At 39.8% G+C, this 22,431-nt stretch overlaps 1 protein-coding gene across 7 annotated transcripts in view; it reads right to left on the bottom strand.

Moving 5' to 3' along the window:
* The window catches only part of slc12a7b (solute carrier family 12 member 7b), a 67,238-nt gene that overhangs the window by 24,534 nt on the left and 20,273 nt on the right, over positions 1-22,431 (bottom strand). The window contains exon 1 of one of the 7 annotated variants that reach the window (XM_084938782.1): positions 7,501-9,985. The exons of the other annotated variants lie outside the window; for them this stretch is intronic. Coding sequence (XP_084794908.1) covers positions 7,501-7,531 — 31 coding nt within the window. The 5' untranslated portion in view covers positions 7,532-9,985. Of the gene's footprint in view, positions 1-7,500; positions 9,986-22,431 lie in introns of those variants that run through there. 7 annotated transcript variants of the gene reach the window in all.

Raw genomic sequence — 22,431 nt, 5'->3', positions numbered from 1 at the left:
TGTAACCAAAACTCAATATAACCAGTGACTGGAAAACAATTGCTGTAAGAACCACAGTACATAATAATGCTGTTCATGGATCTTCATCCTGACAATGTTCGGTGGAAGTAAAGAAAACTTCAGCTGGTGCTTATGCAAATCATTATCACATATTTCCATTTGTAAGGCGTTCCTCTTCTTATATCCAAGAACTTCCTGACAGTTTGGTTGACTCAGTGAATTCAAAATAAAGGGGACTGCCACAAATGTCATGTCACCACGCTGGTAGCAGAAAAACATTGAATGGGAGAAGCCAGAAAGATCTTTGAAGAAGACAATGAAACTATTCTCCACTAGTAAAGCTATAGCAGATGGTGTTATCTCTGAAAAAATATGATAAATTACCTTGGACAAGTACTTATACCAAGTAGGGCTGGGCCATATCATACCGTTCACGGTAATACCGGTATAATGTTGGGCAATGATAAGAAAATGAAATATCAGGATAGAATATGGATAAAACACGCATGCGCAGTGCCTTTGTTTTCATACGCACATGGCGGAAAAAGCATGGCGGCGAGGGAGAATGAGAAGGGCAAAAGCGGATCGTTGAATGAAACAGATGAACCAGAATTGGTTTGTAAAAATGCTGCAACTTCAGTGGTGGAACTGGTTTAGCTTTCGTCCGTCAGATACACAACAAAGCACTATTTTTGGTAGAGCATGCTAGTGGGGCGTCGTTATTAGCGAGTGTTTTGGAAAATACGGCGCACTTAAAATCAATCCTTTGATTTTTCTGAAAATCAACAGTGCCCCTTATAATCCCGTGTGCCTTATGTATGAATTCTGGTTGTGTTTACTGACCTCAAAACTATTTTATGTGGTACACGGCGCTGGAAAATCTGTCAAATGTTTCAGTACAACTTTGCTAATCTACGAACCCGCACAGCTTGATGGATTGTCGGAGCATTACGGCTATCGTAGGCAGGAGCCTCGCAGAGTGATACGTACTGTGCTTCAACATAATATTACCGTATTGTGTGTGTATAACCTCTTTTTAAGTTTTGTGGATATTATACATGGTTATGCTGAGGATATGTCGGCCAGTTTCCACTGGAAACGCCTTTTGGTTAAACTGTCAGCAAGGAATTTGCATTTGCAGTGTTAATTTTTTTATATAACTTTAATGCACATAAAAAAGCTGCTTGTTTAAGTGAAAATACATTGATGTGTTTTTTTTTTGCACTAATAAAGTTGTGGAGTTGTAAAGTGTTTTGTCTAGTGTTAATTATATCATCAGCTATATCATTATCTCAAATTTTCAAATGTATATCGTGATAAATATTTTTGGTCATATCGCCCTGCTCTAATTCCAAGACATCTCGTCCATGTAACATCTAAAGTTGTTAAACGGAGGTCATTATTCAGTTCATTATTCAAAAAGTTCATTATTTGCTGAGGTGATCCCTGAAGATGTCTCAAGGAGGTTTTTTTTTTTTTTTGGAACAGGTTCAAAAATAAGACTCGAATTTTGTTTGACAGTACAGTCTATTAGAACACGCCTGTAACCATCCATCCTGAGGACGGGGCAAGGTTTGTATTTTCATCCTACTGAAAAAAAAACAATCCAACAGGTGGACGTGATTCCATCTAAAATTAATACATTACTTGTTATATTCAGTGGCTCCTGCTAACAATTGTTACCTGATGTAATCAGTCTTATTTCTTTTTTGGACATACACTAAACCCACTTTGGCGTCATGCATCTGACTCTCACATCATTGCATTTTAATAACCCACATCATGGTGATGAGATATCCATAAATAATTTATACCTAAACTAGAAATTAAGTCTTACTCTGTAAGTGCAAGTTAGCAAAGGACAGTGAGAATATAGATAGAAAGACTAATATCAAAGACATTACTACAAATCACACAAAACATATTTCGTATTCTTAAAAATACATAACAGTGCAACCAAGAGTTGTGTTGGATATTTTCTCATTGAAAATACAACACAAGTATTGGTTCCCATGTTTTTCCTCATCAAGATTAATAACACTGGTTATTTTATGGTCTGTAGCAGAGGTTTTTGAAACACGCTGTCTTTCCTCTGTGTCTACTTTGTCAACTGCATGATGAATCTTATAGTTGTTCTGTATTACCCACAGCGACCCAGCCGTCTTCAGAAGGGACATTCTAGCACCAAGCTGAGAACCACGTCTTTGCTGCTTGGGCTGACAAACTACACAGCAATGCACGGAACCAAACTTTTTTGAATGAACGGACACCTTAGAGCGCAGGGTGTGATGGTGTGTGAAATCCAGATAAATGTGATAAATAAAGATCATCTCAGAGAGAGAGATTGTGTGAGTGTGTGTGCGTGCCATTCCATTAGTTTAATTTGCAGGTAATTACATTATAGTGTCAGAAATATTAAAGTGAGGAGGAGTGAACAGACGTTTAAGCAGTTGAAGCCTGCTGTGCAGAGACTAAAACAGTCAAAAATAGGTTGTGTGTTTATGACCAATAAAACGCTATAAATAAAGTCCAATGAGGCAAAAAATGAAGCAATAAATATGAGCTTCAAATGGAACTCAAGAAAAATAAACAGAGGTGGCGTGTGTAGAGTTCATACCAACGCACCCACGCTGAACAAACCCACGACAGAAAACAGAAAAATTAAGTGGACAACTCCTTTATATCCCGACACAAAAAATGCAGCAAACTATGTTTTTCACAAAAAGCCACACCACTTCAAATGCTGCTTTCATGCATGCACACATAAACTGAGGTCAATTCTATCTGGGCGAAGACTATGCAAGTGACAGCTGGAGTCTTTTTAAGCACTCCAGCTCATTAGTTTTAACTTCAAAGAAGTTAAAGGGTCACAAATTGATCACTTTTAAAAAAGAAGATGCTTATATTTTAATACAGAGGTAAAAGATGAATTGATGTTATTAAATTATGCAGGAAAGCAGAAGATCTGCTTATATTTGGCATTTTTTAACTGAAACATGCAAAGGTCAGTATTAATACTGAGTGGTTCAAATGTAAATATGTGTAAATAAAGTTGCTGTTTGAAGCTCCACAGTATAAAATGAGTCTATTCTACTTAAAAATAACACAACTATCTGTGATGAGCCTATCCAGAGCAAAACAGCTGAAGTTTAAACACTGGCCCAAAAATAAGTGCACTGCATCTCTCCACCTGTTTAGATTGATAGTTCGCAACCAGTCAGTGCTGGGCCTCTTCCATTCATCAGCAGCCAGAGCTGCCTACTGCAGAGGGGATTTCACGAGTAACTTTTGCTGCTTGATCCAGCTGCTGGGGGAATAAGAGGCTTGTAGAGTGGCTTAGCCCGTTGGTAATCACAGAGAAAGTCATTACGTCCTTGTACTGTGACACTCTGTAAAAGAGCGTTCTATGTGGGACAGCACGTAGAGAACATCAGGGAGGGACACAATATTTCACAGAGTGTGGAATGAATGAATTTAAGGCAAAGCATGAAGCAAGTGCAGGTAAAGGTGAGTCAACCTTAGCCAGTCATCACTTAGCTATTCTTTTCAGTGCTACACGCCACCGGTAATCATTGTCTTAAATGACTCTGGCTAAATCCTCTTTGAGACCAGGCAGCAGGCTAAAACTGTCAATGTTTCCAAATCAGGTGAGGTTTCTGTTTTAAGTCCATATGTAATGTGGTTAAGACGTCAGTCAGGAAGTGAAGAGAACCGTTCACCTGTCCTCAAGTGAAGGAGGGATCTTTGGTAATACAATCCCACGCTGCACTTAAGACACCCTAATGGACTTTTCAAAGGCATCTAATTTCTCTAATATACAGGTATCAAGCCAAGATTGTTTTATGAAGTACTTTCAACGTCAAGAATGTTCAGGATTTTTTGTGATCTGAAAAGTATAAAATAGCTATGAATGTTTGAATACACAATAAAGACGGTGAGTTGATTTATCAGTTTAACTGCATGGTTGTAGCTTTCCGAACGATGTTATCTGCAGCGTGTGAAGTGATGTCTTTAAGGTTATTTAATAAAAACAATATACATAAAAACTATCAAGGGGCTTTACCCCTTCTTTACTACAAGCCAACAGAAACCAGAGAGACTTTCTGCATTATTATAAAAACTTTTGTTCATTTATGCATCCATTTTTCTTTGCTTCTTTATCTGGATCACATTGTTGTGTCCGACATGAATACTGATGTCATCTGTTAATTAAATCTGCAATCTCATGCTCCTTTGTTCTAAAAATATCTCAACTAGTCTGTGTGGGGCGACAAATTTGTCTCACCCTGAGGTGATCGAATCCTCCGGTGACCTTAAGACGCACTTCAACATCCTAAACGAAGAAAAAGTGCCAGGTGCCACAATCCCCCCATACTGCAATTGCTGCAGTGATTGTTGCAGTGGATTATTTAGTGGAGGAAGGGGGGGATCACAGGGACAAATACGGGGGATTCAACTGAAGATGAAGATTATCTGCACATGTCCCTCTGTCTTAAGTATAATCTGGAATGGTTTAGCGCAAATGTCACTGTATGTGTGTGAGTGTGCTTGCATGGAGGGGTCCACAGGCACATGGTTCACATATCGCCATGGTGTGAACAGATGTTGGCCTCTGTTCACATTGCAGAAGTTGCCATCTACCTTGGACTAATTCACCCTGCTTTCAGTGATCTTATGTTTTTGTTTAAATATGATCAGATCCCATTTGATTGCAGTCTAATCCTAAATTTCGTGTGAATCATATCATCAACCATATCATAAAGAAACAAATAAGCAAAAGTCTTGTTCTGGTTCTTTCCTCTTTATTTTTGCTTGAAACTAAAGCATCATGATGACTGTAGCGTTTCAAATGAGCTTTATAAATAAACCTGCCTTGCCCCAAACTACCCCTTTGTTTGGGTAATCATTCCACCAAGATGGCAGCATTACTTACATTATTACCCATCCTGCTTTGCTGATGCAAAGTCCTTACATCATCTGTTCTCAAGTCAGCTCAAGATTGCTGATGGTGCACTGCAATCTAGTTCAAAAGGAGCAAAGGATGTAAATGTTTGCAAATATGCACCTGTGAGGAAAAAGCCAGCCAGTGCTACATGTAAAAAAAAAAAAAAGAAGAAGGAATGTGGACACATGAATAACCAGATCAGCAGTTTACAGTGAAGTGTCAAAGCAAAGGTTATAGCATGTCAAACAAAGGACACACACGGTTATGCTCAGCTGATATTCCCCGTCTGGATGCTCCTCTTATGATTATCCATTTATGTAACCATAGTAGCCCCTAAACACACATTCATCTCGCCCAGCATTAGAGGATTAAACCAAACAAAACCAACATCAGTGTCCAACCTTCACTATATTTAAATAATCACAGCAAAGAAAGCAAGAGTCTCCTGCCAACCATAGCCTAAAAACTGCTCCTGCCTGATCTTTTCACTGTGTAACCCTGCCTTCATCACACAGGTCATCATTTCCAAATCTTCTGTAATGTTTACTCTCACACACTCATTAATCCCCCCTCATTTCCATCCAGAACAAGCAGATGTTTTCATCCAAACAGGCAGTGTCTGAACCAAACATACTACGAGGCAGCAAAAAAAAGCAGATACAGCAGACAGAACATGTAAGGTACGTCCCGGTGAATGGAGCAGACCAGCTTGCAGTTAAAGAGCCGCATATTCAATCACAGCTGGTACAGACTAAGTAAGAGCAACCAGGTACAAGAACGTGTCCCTAACCCTGCATTAGCTCATGTTACAGCAAGACACTAAAGCTACAAATACTGCAAATGTTCAATTTGCAGTATTGAGCAGCACACTTTAAAAAGTGAGCTTTAAGTAGCAGAATTATTTGTGATGATTAGTGCAGTTTTCCCTCATACACTGATGGCAAAATGATTCAAATGTAAGAAAGAAAGTTTGGGATTTGAGCAATAAAAAAACATAAGGAACGAGCAGGCTGAAGCCTCTTGTGTAATGTGTGATGAATGAATGCAGGTGGGTTTGACGGTTAAAGCTGTGTGTGTTTGTGTACATGATCCACTTTTGCAGGTGCCGAGGACAGACTGCTGGTGCTATAGCGCATTACGTGACCTCAACAAATGCGACATTGCTGAAGGGCATATATAATTGGGGCTAACTAAATGGAAATATAGAAAGGTTAAAATTAACCGCCTAAGTAGCAAAAACCATCATGCCCCTTATCTCCAATGCTTTCAAGGTGGACAGAAACCTTTGGCATGAGCTAAAGCTTGCTAACAACACACACTAACTGCCAAGAAAAATTTGAATCAGCTCAGGAAAAAATTATGTTTGGCTTTGTTTTGTGTTTCAGCAGTGAGATAAAATTGTATTTAAGACATTAACACTTAGTGAGAAATACATTTGAGTGCATTAGAGCTCATAAATTAATTTGAAGTGGCACACACCTACGCATGCAAGAGCAAACCTTGTGGCCACCATTACTTTTTGGATGATACTCATGAAAGCTGCAGGACACAGGAGGTTAAGAGCAGGATAAACAGAGTCCAGATGGTTACATGCTAGACTGCCCCCAACATCTGCAATTCCAAACTCATTGTTTTACATCACAGTCAGCGTTGTTACATAACAGAGTGGGATTCCCTGATTGTGCCACCGTGCTCTGCACAGTTGAAGATGGTTAGAGGCAGCTCGATGTTTCTCTCAAACAGTCAGTCGTCTTTCAGCTCGCCTCTGTTCAGAAGCCACGGCTAAAGTTAGACTCCATCAGCACTCTGCTACTTACTCCAAATATATGTGCAGGTACACTGACGATGTGCTAATGGCTAGGCTCAGCCTCTATATTCACTGTGGTAATAAATGACCATGTATCCTATTTATAACCACTAAGCCGTCCGCTGTGATGACGCTGTAAGCTGCCTAACACTGTCGGTGTTAGCCCGTGGCTCAATGTACTATGGTGGGCAGAAAAAGACACAAAGGTTTTAAAAAAGTCAATACTGAGAGAGAATATCAGATATTCAAAAATTACAAGTCAAAAATCTATTTTTTTAGCCTGTGGTTAATGCATAAAAAAGATTCCATTACTGACCCCAAGATTAGGAAAGAGCAGAAACAAGAAGGAATTTATATTTTTATGCACTTTGCCCTTTGCTGGATGTCAGTGCATTTATTTTTAGGGCAAATTTCTAAACTCTGCTTGGGAAAGTTTGTGCCATGCTCCGCCCATCGATTCCCACACTTTACAGGAATTTATTTAAAATATTGAGATTTTTGATTTTGTGAGTCTCAAAACAAAAAAAACCCAACAACAATAAAGGAGTAAAGCATCTTGATCCCTTAAATTCACACTGAATACAGAGAAAGCGAGACACTACGACCTGTTGAACCCAAATTTACACCTCTGAAGATATATATGCACGTTACACACTGAACCAATTCTTCACAATATAATCACAATTTATCAGTGCAGCGACCATGGAGGTAGAAAACGGCTTTTAAGAAGGAGTGAAGATAAACTTACCCTTCTGTCGAGACCCTCCCCTGTGCTCCATCCTGAGGAGCGGGGCTAAAAAGAAGGGCAGGAAGGGGGCTGGGTTCCTAGCAGTGGTCCCTGTGAAACTCCAGTAGTACAGGGCTCAAAGTAGAAAGATATTGCCAGTGAGGTGCTGAAGTCAGGAATGCTGCCCGGAGCTGTGTGGATAACGTGAGGATCAGCTATTTCTGTGACAGTGTGTGGGTGCTTGTGTGTGTGAAAAGTGGCCTGTGACGACGACGATCAGCGACATCAGCCATGCATCACAAAGCACCCTCACACTCCTGCTGACAGACCGGCAATCACACATGTCCAAGTGTGCACACGCACACACACCCAAGTTCTCTCACTCAACCTTGCTAAGCTACTGATCACTGTGTGTGCATGTATGAACACACACACAAAATGGGGAGGAGCAAAGAAAGCAAGCAGAGTATGCAGAAGCTTACAGTCTGGAGTAAAACAGAGAGATTGGTTTAGGTTAGTGGAGCTGGAGGAAGAAGGAAGGATGAGTCAATGTGCTCTCAGCCTCCCTCTCTCGCACACACACAGCAAAGAGGAAAGATACAAAAATCCCTTTCCCCCGTTAATAAAAAGCACATTTGTGGTGCTGACAGAGCAGAATTACCACATGCCCTCTGAAATGAGAGCTGTGCAGTACATCGTTCTGAATCGATTCGTGTTTACCGATTTAAACTACAGGTACAGGGCTGACCTCCTGCCTGACCTTCAGGGTGTCACAAACATTGCATTGATCAGCACAGTATGAGACACATTTTCATATCTTATTCAGGACATCTAATTGATGTAATGCTTTCCCTAGCCACTTACCCTAACCATGAAAAGGTTCATACCTAACCCTTAGTCTAAACATAACCATAACCTAATTGTAACCCTGACACTAAAACCATATTTTGAGCCTCAAAAATACCTTCGAACTCATGGGGACAGGCACTTTGTCCCCATAAGTGTCTGTTGTACCCCACAGGTATATAATTTTCTGTCCTCACAAAGATGTCTAAACATGTAGCAATAAAATCACCTTAATCTGTAAATTGGCTTTGGGGACCTGGGTGGGGTCACCTTCCTTTTAACCCTTATGTTGTGCTCCTGTACCCCTAGACTATGACGTAACACACACACACACATACACACTAAGAAATTATTTACCATAAAAACAGATGCCATTAAAATTTTTATTCCCCCCTGTATTTAATTTCTGAATTAGCAAATAACTTGTTCAGTTTTTCAGAAAGAAAAATGATCTGAAAATGATCATGCATCAATGAATATATGTAACATACTAGGGGTGCAACAATACTCGTATCGATATTGAACCGTTCGATACAGTGCTTTCGGTTCAGTACGGATATGTATCGAACAATACAAAATTTTTAATTTATTTTATCAACTTTCCTTCTGACGAGGCTGTCTGTGTTGAGCGCTCAGTGGATCTGCGCTCGACAGTGCAGCCTAGGCGGAGTAGTCGAACGCAGATTCACTGAGAGCAGGGCAAGCTAGCAGACAGAAGTTAAGCTCTCCTTGCAACATGGCGAACTGAACCTCCTCCACCCTCATTCAGATCTGGCGTTTGGAACTATTTTGGTTTTCATGTGACGTATGACCTTGAAGGTAAGCGCGTCATGGACAAAAGTAAAACAGTATGTTGGATGTGCCACGCAATGCTCAATTACATTGGTGGGAACTAGTGCGTTAGCGCAGTTAGCTCGTTAACGTGTTGGCCGTCCAGCCCCACGCACAGGGCGATCCGCGGTAGCTCGTTAACGGAGATTTGCCGTGTTGTGGCGTTAACGTGAGATTTAACGAGATTAACGCTGACAGCACTAGTGGGAACACAACGAATATGACTGCACATTTACGCCGACATCATCCTAGTGCAAAGACAAGTGGAAGCAGACAAAAACAACAAGCGCGCATGCTACAAACTTTACCGGAGTCATTTAGACAGCCGTTAGCACATGATTCTCCTTATGGGGACCTGATATGTTTAATATGCTGCTGAGAATATAGCCCAGAAGAAGCGTATAGTATAGCTTTTATTTTGGAAAGCGTAATAAACTCTCTTTTCCAAAGATGAGTGATTTCTCGATCAGATAGATTTATTATTTTATCCCTTTGTTGTTTCAGCAACATTAAATTTAAAAACTGTACTTTTGAGTTAAAATATATATTTATAATTTTAATAAATGACAAATTAAAAAGGCATGAACATTTTTTGTATCGAAAAAATATCTAACCGTGACACCAAAGTATCGAACCGAACCGTGAATTTTGTGTATCGTTGCACCCCTAATACATACATATATAAATATCTCTTTTTAACATCGGCCAACCAGAGGTGAGTGCTTTCAAAGCACCACGCTTTAGTGTCATGCATACCAAGGTTATTATCGTTAACGAAAACTAACGAAATGACGAAAACTAGAAGTGAAAAAACATTTTCGTTAACGGAAATAAAAATAAAAACAAAAAACGCAAAACTAACTAAAACTGTAATGAGTGTTCACAAAACTAACTAAAATTAACTGAATTTATAGCAAAAATGTGTTTAGTTTTCGTTGATGTGTGTGTGTCATACAATAGTCAAGGGTGAAAATGAAGTTTAGTTTCCAGATTTATTTCTTGCTGTGTCTCATTATGCCAGCAGGTGGCAAGTACGTTAGTCGAGTCGTCTGTGTTGCTGCTCCGTCTACGCGCAGAATCATGTCAGGAAAAGTCGGGAGAAAGCGCCAGAGTCCAATTTGGGATTACTTTGAATATGACTGTGTTTTGGATGAAGCAAGTGTCTTGTAGTGGAAAGAGACAAATTATGAGGGACATTTCTCAAGGGAAAAAAATTCCACAAACCTTAAAGTGCACTTGAAAAGCTCACACAAGAAGGCTAATCTAGCTTTCCTTGAGAAAGTAAGGGAGCACACTCAACCCTCATCCCCAGAAAACAGAAGCTAACCCCAGGCAAGGCAGCGTGATGCATCCCGAGACAACAGGACTGGGATATCTACACAACTGTGTGAGTCAATTGCCTTCAAAAAGTATCAATTCACTTGAACCAAAATTACGAACACCCGGTGCTGCAAGAGTTAATAGTCTCATTGGGGCCAAGATATACATTTTATAGTTGCCTGGTATCAATGGTTGTTCATCTGCCTTTATTTATTTATTTAAAGAACCCATAGGTGGGAATGTGAGTTGTCTGTCTCTGCGTGTTAGCCCTGCGACAGATAGGCGACCTGTCCAGGGTGCAGGGTATGGTAGCTGGAATAGCAACATACCCAAGGATAAGCAGAAGAGAATGACTGATATGATGAAACTGGGATTTTGTTACACTTAATTATTGCAAACAAAACTAAAACTATAACTGAAACTAATCAAAACTAAACTGAAACTAAGGATTTTCAAAAAAATAAAAACTAAACTAAACTAGCAAACAGTTGGTAAAAACTAATTAAAACTGATATAAAATTGAAAATCTGAAGTCAAAACTAAATAAAAATAAAAACTAATGAAAATTGCAAAACTATTAAAACCCTGATGCATACTTAATCTAAGATCAGGTTAAGCTAGACATCAGCTGGAAAGAGTCAAAGGTGTGCTACAGCCCCACAAACCGGACAGACAATGGCAGAAACAGCTCTGCCCCAGCTATTACCTTGAAGCCCGGTCAACCTAGAACCCTGCTGTCTTCCTTTGTACGACTGCCCATTAATCTCTTTGTACAAGAGCATGTGAAATGGGCACTAATCACTTAACCAGATTAGGCTAATCCTGAACTTTTTATAAAACAGAAGTCAGTTGAGGCCCCAGAGTTGAGGAAGATATGGCTTTAAAGTCAGCAGGCAAAGTGAAGGTCTACTTGTGCTGTCTAGCCACATTCAGATGAATCAGTAAGAATCAGATCAGTGTTGCTTGCCAGCCTCGTATACGTTAACTGCTGGTCAGATTACCTGCAGAGGGTCAATGTAGAGTCATCAGCCAGGGACAACTACAATACACCAGTTTAAGGAGCAGTTTGTGAATAACAACTTAAAAGGACAGAAAAAAAACACGTAGACTTCCTCGCTGTTACAAGCAGAGTTCAGTCATCTTTCAGCAGACAAAACTGAACATCTGCTGTCAGCATCATTAAACTGGCAAAGCAGAGCTTAAAGAGAGGCTATCAAATCACACAGTAAGAAGATTTTGGTCGTATCAAGCTCCACTTGGTTTGATATCAGATGGATTCTGTTACTTTGTGTGCGTGCGTGCGTGCGTTTAAGTGTCTCCGTGTTATATTTAATGATATTCTAAGCCTCTAAACCTGTCAGGTAAACAAACTGCTCTGCTGGGCAACACAAAGCATGGACACGAAGGACAGAATGTGTGAACGTGTCGCATTATACACAGAGAAGACTATAGAGCGCTGTCCAAACTTAAAGCTTTAAGCTAAAAAAGCCTAAATGACCGTCTGTGATGTGAAGTCAGCAGATCCCGAATTAAACTTTTCTCAACTGTCAAGCAACGACCAATGACAGCAGACGATCCTGTTGACAAATGACAGGGTGTTAAATACTTCACAGGGTTACAAAAGCAAACAGAGCTGGGAACATCAATTAGTAACCAACCAACAGCTACACAAATGATGTGCAAACCTTTCTGTGAGGGCTCTCCTTAACGCTAAAGACTTCAACCGTGTAGCTGCATGTTTCTAAAAGCCAAGCGTTTACATTTGTTTTCATCCTTGATCTGCAAAATTTTTCATAACTATTGTTCTTTTATGGACAAGAACAAAATCAAAATATAGTACTACTGTAGGAGGGCTGACGTAATCATGTCCATGTTGGTTATTTTTTTTAATTTTTAAGTTCTGTTAATACTCTCCAGTATGTAGTAGTAATACCTTTTTTTAGTCACTTTTCAAAACACTGAAGGACACCTTAGAAGCCATTAAATAACAAAATCACACTATGGATAAAAACAGTTGGAATAAACAGTAGACTTAAAAGTCAACACTGACCATAATGGGCAAGCTTAAAAGATGTTTCAATCACATATTCCCCAAATACAGGTATTCTGTTTTAGCGTTAGAAGCACTTAGACACAACCTGTCACTTCAAACAGTTACTGGAATAGATAACTGTTCACGTGTTGGCTGGTTTACATGCACACTGTATTTCACACATAGCTTACAGAAAAATCAGATGCTACTGTCACAGTCAGTCACATAGTCCGTGCCAACCATCCTCTCCTGATGAAAGGTACAAATGATCAAGTCCAATCTTCTCCAGATGGTGTCACTGTCTCACAATATGAAGCAAACAGCATGTGCTTGAAGGTGGACGTGTACATGCTGCCTTTCTACATGAGAAACTGTAAATGCAATTGGTAAGACATTCTGGGATTTCATCTAGAGCCACAAAATCCTCTCTAATATCCTCCTAAGGCCACTTTAAATGTAACCAAGGTGATTTACAAGAATATTAAATGGTTGTTCTACTGCCAGCATCTGGTTCCTAGAATATGAGAATGTTCAATATGGGGGATAATGGTAGATATTTAAACTGATATTACAACAAAAGGCTGTTAATATGAAAGGATATTTTATGTATTATGTCAAAATGTGTTTGGTGAGCATCCATTACTTGCAAGGAAGGTGATGCTACATCATCAACACAGAGAAACGGTATCTTTAAAAGTACACAAATAGGCACCTTTCACGTAATGTCAAACACACACACATCTTTTATGAGGTTACCAAATGTTTTTAGGCTTTGCAATATTTTAAATAAAAAATGGAAGCCCACTTTTATGACTTCAATTTGCCACTTCAGATAATTCTTGGTTTGTTTCCACCATGTATCTGGTAAACAGTTAGTAATGAAACAATTAGTCAGCAGAGATTTACTCCACGCTGATAGTAACAGAAAAGCAGGCAGTTTGCAGCTGCCTAACGCATTTGATAATGGAAACAATGTCAAATCAATAGCGACCCAAAATTACTTAATAGTTATTGTGAGAAACCCACACGCCCAAGAGGGAGCACTCTGGGAGCTGTTCAAATGTGGCTGGACTCTAACCAGACCTTTACCAAAGCATTCCTTTCATGTTTATTGGTCTGTTTGAGCTAGGAACATGAAAGTCATAGTGGTGCACACCCATAATCTGCAGAATGTAAGCACATGAAAAATGGTTTGCCAGTAAAAATGTGCCAAAGCGTAACGCAGCTCACAAGATTGGTTGGAAAAATAAACCAAAAAAAGTCGGTAAATACTGGATTTAAACATCATGTAAAGTTGACTTTTTGGTTGGATGTCACTGTAAGAGCAGTGTAACGGTTGTAAACATGACACACTGATACGTAGCTGGAGGAATTCATTAAGGGTGTTTATTTATTTCATTAAATAAATTAAAATACCATGGGAATATGAACAGAAGAGGTCATAGTAGCTGAATAAACTTACATTAAATCATCTCAACCAAAAATAAATAAAACCCAACACTATGCTTGATAAATCTACCTCCTAACTGAAAACAAGCTGGAAAAAAATTAGTGCAACCGTTCTGCAAACAGTTGCAGTCCGACTTGCACCAACTGCCGTCGCTCTCAAAGACATTAAAGATTTGCAAATAAATGTTATAAATGCAGACAGATACACTCATGTGGTGTGATGACATTGTTAATGAGCACAACTCAACTGGCTGTACTCTGGTTATATTCCAGCAAAACTGTTTATGTAGACAACAACAGATATGTGCTTTTCTTACAGTTAATTGCTGTATTATCAGAAACGGATTGCATGCAATTGCCAACCTGACCCTATTCAATCCCAACCTGACAGGAGACTGACTCTGTCTTATGGCAACATTGATGACAGGCTTTAGTGACAGTATTGGTGTGCTTGACAATCTCATAACTGACATAACTGAAGTGAGATAGCTTTATCTTTCTGGATAAAACAGATACTGATTAAGTTAAACTTTGAGGACATAATTTATTATGAGTTAAGTACTGTGATAATATCCTATTGTAGGGTGTCTGGTGATTCCATTCTCTAAAATGTACCATGTTTGTGAAGGCTAAGCGCTTATGCCAGGGATGGGGAACTCAAGGCATCAAGGGCCGGTGTCCTGAAGATTTTAGATGTGTCCTTGATCCAACACAGCTGATTTATAAGGCTAAATTACATCCTCAACATATCTTGAAGTTCTCCAGAAGCCTGGTAATGAACTAATCGTTTGAATCAGGTGTATTGATCCAGGGTGATATCTAAAAACTGGAGGACACTGGCCCTTGTGGCCTGGAGTTCCCCTACCCAGGCTTATGCAAAGAAAAGCTACTATAGCTGATAGCAACAGTAGATAGAGGAGAAAATAGGCATTTAACTTGTGCGTGCTTATTAGTTAAGGACTTATCTGAGGTACCATATTTAGAGTAGAGAACTGGTGAGGAAAAGATATCTGAGACGGAAATGGAGGGCAGTAGTCGGAGAGTAGGACTGTCTGGATAATCAGCAGAATGAAATTTTCCATTTGGCTCGAGTGCTCAACATACATAGAAGAATGAACATATATTAGTGGTTCACTCTTTCATACACCCAAAAGAGCTATGGAAGCTCTCCTATTACAGACAATGTGATCCTCTGGTCATAATATTGCATGTGTGTTTTATGTAGGATATTTTTCTTCATATATATATGGCCCAAATGGATTCTTTTAAGTTGTTATGTTTGATAATCTCAACATTGTCTTTAGTATACGCACAGAAAACATGCTATTGTTTCCTTCACTTCCACACATTTGTACAAAAATCAGTAAACTTTATATAGTTTTTACATTTTCATCTATAAATGTCAATTCTTCCATTTTTCCTCTAATTCATCACACGCCCATTACAATATCACACCACAGAGTTCAGCACACAACACAGTCCATTCTGACAAAAAAAAGACTGTATCCAGGAATTAAAGTGGAATTTGAGGATAAAGTTGTTTATATTAAACAGCTGCTCGTGAGTGATCGTCTATGGATGCTCCAGAAAGTATTCCCAAACCACCTTTAAGGTGGAGATAATTCCAAGAAAACAATCATAAGAGTTTCTATTGTCAAGAGATTTGTTTTTACGATTTTTTTTCATCATCCAAATTTAGGGTGGAAATGCATACAGTGTGTAAACAGTGACTGGTTGTTTTGATGGGAACATCAGGACAAAGTCATGGGGCTAAGACAAACATACTGCTGGAGTTGAGCAACATTGTGTAGTTTAGCTGTACACATACTTTGCACTATAGTAATGTACAGTTTCCAAAAATGAGAGCAGAACCAGGTGTGTTCATGCCACATAAGAGAAGAAAGAAGAAAAGAAAAATCACCTCCTCTGTCTTTTTTCTAACCACTTTTCCTCCTAAAATATCATGAGGTCAAAGAAAGGTGTGAAGCAGAACTGAAAAGGCCTTATGCTGGGCTTATGCTGGGCTTACACTGTGCGATTTTTGGCCCATTTTGAGCCAATTTTTGAGTTGTGCGACCGTTTTGGCGATCGGCCCGATTTTGGCCTTCATCGTGCGTCGTGCATCGTGTAGTATACGTGGGGTAACGAGACGCGATTAACACCTCACGACCAGCTCCCGATCATCAATCGCTTGGTCGTGAGGATTTCAAACCTGTTTGAAATCCTCGCGACAGTCGTGAGGGTGTCACCGCAGTTTGTCACACTGTGCACGCGCAAACACAAATGTCAGTGAAAAAGACGGCGCAGCACGGCAGTGCAGCGTGTGATCTGGACACAAGCGATGGAGGCACAACTTGTAGAACTTTGGAAAGCTCATCCGAGCCTTTTCGATGTGGCCTCACAAAATTATCACGACCACAACAACCGTGAAAATAGTTGGATCTACACTGCTGCTCAATCACAGCTGCCTGATCAATGTTTTTCATTAGCAATTTAGCAAAGTTGATGGTGGTGGCGTGTCTGTGTGAGTGAAAGACAGAGAGGGAGAGCGAGCGACAGAATTTCTGTTATAACCTTCATTTTATGTACGCACAGTGTGAGCACTCAGGTCGCATCAGAGCATCGGGCCGTATAGTGTGAGACCCTGCATCGTCACCTATGAACTTCTAACCCCTGCGAGTCAACCGTACAGTTTGAACAGGAGCTGAATCGCGCGACTGAAAAAAATCGCACAGTGTCTGCCCAGCATTAGGGAAAGTAAAATGCAGTGTGCTCACAATCTGACCGCATTACACTAGACTCCTTAAAACATCATGCTGGTTGTCTGCCATGTTTAAACTACAATTTACAGAAGACAGACTACACATCGAGCTTCTTACGTCACACCGGCGTCCTCTTACCGTGTTGTTTCATGCAGGTCATGCAAACAAGAACAACTGGGGAAACATACCTCAAAGTCAACTTTTTAGGAGAAAAAGGAACATATTGAGTCAGTGCTCAACAACAGTGTTTAGAGCAAAGCCTGAATTAACTCTGTTATTAACACTGTCATTTTTGATGAAAGGAAGCAGAACGTACCGGAAGTGACTTGTCACTTTTCGGTTCAATTCAGTTTATATAGCACAAACTTACTGCAACAGTCGCCTCAAGATGCTTTATACTGTAAAGACCCTACAATAACAGAGAAAAAAACCCCAACAATCAGCAAGCATGTGGCAACAGTGGAAAGACAAAAGTCCCTTTTAATAGGAAAAAACATCCAAGAGAACCAGGCTTGTGGATGAGCAGCAATAGGCCACGATGGAGTCAGGTATTTGCAGCAGTATAGCCTATAGTTCATTTACTCTGGTTCAAATCAGTTGATGAGTTTGTAAACTTTTAACTTTTCCCTGTTGTTTGGTTTGTTTTCACACAGAGAACAATTCCAGCTCCAACAAACCCAAAACATGTCACCACAAACCACGTGAGAACACTGAGTCCGATCATTGGATTGGAGAACACGGGAGAATTTATGTTCATTTAATGACTAGCTGTTAGCCCATTTAGACTTTCATACATCCATAGTACCTTGCAGCATCCCAGAATACAAAGCATACAAGGCTACAGGGAAGTTTTTTTAGCTCAAACTTACAACATACACATGGTAGTTGGTTCGGATCGAGGTCAGATCACATGACACTACAAGCGAATCGCAGTGGAATTCATTTGGAACCATTATTGTAGGATCTACTGTACAATATAAAGCACCTTGAGGCGACTGTTGTTGTGATTTCGCGCTATATAAATAAAACTGAATTGAATTTGGAACCGCACCAAGACCGCCTCTTCCAAAGCATCTCAGTGTGGATGTTTTGGTGTGTACCAGAGTCCAATTACTGTGTTCACATCTGCACAAATGAACCACACCACGCAGGAAGAAGTTTGATTTAAACGGACTAAAAACTACAGGTGTGAAATAATCCGGAGTCTCAGTCCTGTAGATCTCAAATCAAAGTTCCCCTGATTGTCCTTCAGCCTCAATGGAAGTCGAGTTTAACCAGAACTGCCTTACTTCTAAATCGGGATTATACTTTACGCATTCGCAAGTCTGCTAGAGTTTGCTCAGGTCCAAGTAACATAGATTTCCCCATCCATTAGAGCAGCGGTCCCCAACCTTTTTTGCGCCACGGACCGGTTTATGCCCGACAATATTTTCACGGACCGGCCTTTAAGGTGTCGCGGATAAATACAACAAAATAAAACTAGTACCGGTACCGAAAAAAACAGAAGATTTATTCATAACACACGTGAAAAGACCCAGGAAAACCGAGTTAACGATAAAAACGATAACAAAATAACGCTGAAAACCGATAAAAACCCTGAAAACCATACATTTCACACCTGAGCCTCAACTCTCGCGGCCCGGTACCAAACGACTCACGGACCGGTACCGGTCCGAGGCCCGGGGGTTGGGGACCGCTGCATTAGAGTATAATCTAGGCCTTAAACATACTTAAGACATGTGCTTACACTGTAATATTTTGTTTAGTGCTCCTTTATCGTGTTTGCTGGTTTTGAGCCGCTAATCTGTGCTGCTCCTGGTAGAATGCAGATTATTGTTGAAATGAACTGGTTGCATCCTGCTGTATAAATTAGAGCACTTATCACACTGTGATTGCAGCATCACGCTAACTTGCCCCATAGCCAATAAAATGAAAAAATCTTACCATCTTTATACAGTACGTGCACCGCTTATCCAATTCATTATTTAGGATTTCTATGACCAAAATAAAATTCCCTCCATCAATCATTTATCTCAATTATTCTCAAATTAATTTATGAAAAGTCTAAAGGCTGGCAATACGACAACAGACATCTTTAAACATACCTCAATCATATTCTTGATTTATCAAACTTGTATTAATCTAGAACAACTTGACAAGAAGCAGATTTTACTACAGCCCTGTAATATTCAGAGATCAACTTTGCATTTAACAGGCTGTGATGAAAAATTCAGAACACATCAACAGATTAGACTGTTAGTAAAATCTGACTATTTTGCTTGTGCTGTGCCAAAATCACTGCAAATGGACATTACATGCACTGGACATTTTGTCCTCATATATTGTGTCACATAATATCTAAAAGATTTTACGGCTATGGTGCATGTCTTAGCAGCTTAAGATACAACTATTCCAACCGCATCACTCAGTCATTACAATGTACTTGTTTGAGAGTCTCTTTAAAGCATATTATATGTGCTGCTTCCAGTGCGGCTAGCAATATAGGTAGTATGCAAGTATGGCAAATTAAAGAGTTAACAATATAATTAGAGACAAAAATACAGACTGCCACATACAGCTTTAAAAAGAACCAGACCTGCTTGGAAATAAACAGGAAACACATGTCTGGGACAGATGGGCAAGCAGACCAACGGACAGAGGCAGTAACCCCAGGCATTTGGTATAATCACCTGTTTAGCTTGAACAAAACAGAAGTAAGGCTGGATTTTACCATAGCAGCTTTGAAAGCAAGTGATTTAAGACTGGGTCCAAACACCCAGCACTTGCACTTCTACTACTATTACTACTGAAGCCATGAGCTACACCCCACATCCACCCTGTTATTTAATTACAAGGTGGGGCTTTGTCCCAAATCTGATAACCCAACTTAGCATAACGAAAACTGAGGTTTGCATTTCACTACAAAGCCACACCACTCAACACGCACAGAATACTTGACTATTACATACACTCACTCAGTCCCACTCCACCCACTCCCACAGAGCCTGAGCTCATTCCCTTCTGGAACGCTGTGTTCTGTTCAATACTGTATAACCTGTTCAGCAGGGAAAGTTACATACATGTACCTGTGATTTATTCATCTAAGTTAAAAGACCTTTTCAGCATGATACAAGGTAAACTGAAGCTCATAACAGATCCTAAAATCTACCTAATTTGCTTGTTCCAGATGACATTTTAATTAAAAAAATATCATCACTGAAAAATAAAGACTACGGTAAGACAGATGTTTTCGAAAACTATGACAAACTGGCTACATGACTCAGTATATAGCCACAATCACATCACCAATTATTTTTGGAGTCTGCGATCTGAATAAGGGCATTTACACACCAAACAAAAAACAATTGGAAAATTCAGTCATTTAACTTGTATATACACACCGAACATGCTACATTTTTGCGAAAAATCGTCTTCAAACAGACCTTAGGTTTCCCATATGGAAAAGATGTATATAAATCTTATAAAGTTTGTATCTGTCTTGTGTGAAACTTGTATGAAAAGCATATAAGAGTGAAAACAGATATAAGATCCCTTGAAAAATTATATAATGAAACTTGTATGTTTTGGATACTTACTAAAACAATATATGAAAGTAATGAGAAAGTGGCCACTTTCATGAGTAAATCATGTAAGCCTTATATGATTTACTCATGAAAGTGGCCACTTTCATGAGTAATCACATATAAGTTTTTACTATTTCTTTTCCATATGGGTTATCTGATGGACTTCAGGTTTATCATACTGTCGTGAGAGGGCAGCAGCACGGAGAATTTCATGGTTTGATTCTGGAGCTGAAGCAGCCAAGCCCTCAACTTTAATCATTACCTGTATCCAAAAGCACGACTTACAAAAAAAGTTCATCCCCCGTACAGCTGTTGTGGAGGGGCAAACTTTCCCCCACAGACATTTTAACACGGGAATCTGGGGAGGCTAACTGGCCACAAGGGTGAATGCACTTTTTGGCACCTCCACAGTGGCTTCATTATTCAGGTCCAGGGGTTGGTGCTTGGGCCAAACACAGACTTTAGTTAAACCCAATCACACATGCTGACATCTCCTGCGCAAAAACAATTAAATGAACGGAAGAATGTTATAAGGGCAAGACTCAATTGCCCTTATAACAATTGTGCTTCAACACGTGGAAGCACATGAGAGACTCCGTTAATACGGAATAGGTCAGAATATTATTGTAGTACAGCTACGTCAAGTCGTGTCATTACTTTTTTTTAATAACACTGCTCTGTTCTGGAAAAAAAAAGACAACAAGACAGTTTTACTCCACATCAACACCAGACCTACTAAAGCTGTTTTAAAAATAAATAAATCTTGTGTCTTCTAAGGAAAGCTTAATTGCAAATACAAGATGGAAAGGATGTACCACCTTACTAAGGCCTAAGGGGCTGAGCTGGTTCACTTTGGCTACATTAGTTAGCTTTACCTGGGAGGAATGAAACGTTTCCATTTCACTCTGACACAAGACTAAACCCACGTCTGTGAAGTATTTCCTTTACGTTTTCAGTGCCCAGTGCGTGTATAAGAAGCACGCCTCTAAATTGTTTGTTTATGAGTAAAGCTTTAATTCCAGGAGGGAACAGGAGATTCGAACATCAAGAAACAGAGAGGGAGAGTAGAACAAAGAGAGAATTCAGAGTGAATGAGAAAAACTTGAGCCCAGGACATTGCAGCATGGGGGTGGGGTCTCATCTCCCCTGACTAAGTCAACGGAAAGCGGGCCAGCAACATAATCAATAACAGTGACTGCTATTTCACTCTGTCCTCCTTACACACTATATGTTTATGAGCTGACATGAGCTACACTATCGAGACCCATCCCTAACAAATCACGGAAAGGAAACACCTCCAATATGTCTCGCTTTTAAAGTCTGGAGCCTGCTGCTGTTATTTAACCATACCGTCACCATCATGTTCTCAACAAATCTCACGGCTAAGAATGTGTCTACAGTTCGACTCATGGAATGATTCAGCCTATTTTAAAAGGACCTGTGGCTTTGAGCAGGCTGGACTTCAAAACAATGCAAACAAAGGAACATGCGTGGCCTCGATGCTTCCACGAGTCAAGTTATAATTTTGTGGTTTTAGATCAAGCGTGAGATCTCTCTGACTTGCTATGCCCTGCTCACCGAGCGACTCTGTCACTCTGCAGCCATTGTCAGTAACAGCTGATCTGCATACACATAGACCAGCACAGGAGAAACTAAAGTGATACAAGAGCCTGTATAAGCATCACAATGAAACACCATTCTCTCCCACAGTCTGTAAAATCTCACCCGGCATGCAGCCGTAATTGTAGCTCCACAACAGAAATTAAACACCGGGAACAGATTTGCTCAGCACCATGTGAAGCGCTGTAAAAGCAACAACTTAACCGGCAATGAGAGCCTGGGAAAAAAAAACTCCCAAAAACAAAACCATGGAGTGTCAGAGAGGAGTTTGTTAAATATGCACTTCATGACCTCTACATATTGTTCTGAGGTGTTGCACACAGGCAGGTTGTGTTGTTCTGACACCAGATCTATAATATTACAGTATGTTCCTGTTTTGTTTATGTGCAACTGTAAATGGCACATATTTGTTGGCTTTCACTAAATATTTATTATAAAGTGTTATTTAAGTTCATGACTATTCTGTCTTGGTCCTGCAGGCCCCACAAGGAAATGTGTGTCATGCCTG

Source organism: Perissodus microlepis, chromosome 9 (assembly GCF_051167445.1).
Source record: "Perissodus microlepis isolate ML-2025 ecotype Zambia chromosome 9, ASM5116744v1, whole genome shotgun sequence".
NCBI lineage: Eukaryota > Metazoa > Chordata > Actinopteri > Cichliformes > Cichlidae > Perissodus > Perissodus microlepis.
The sequence above is the reverse complement of the archived record's forward strand: the minus strand, read 5'-3'. Positions and strand labels throughout refer to the sequence as shown.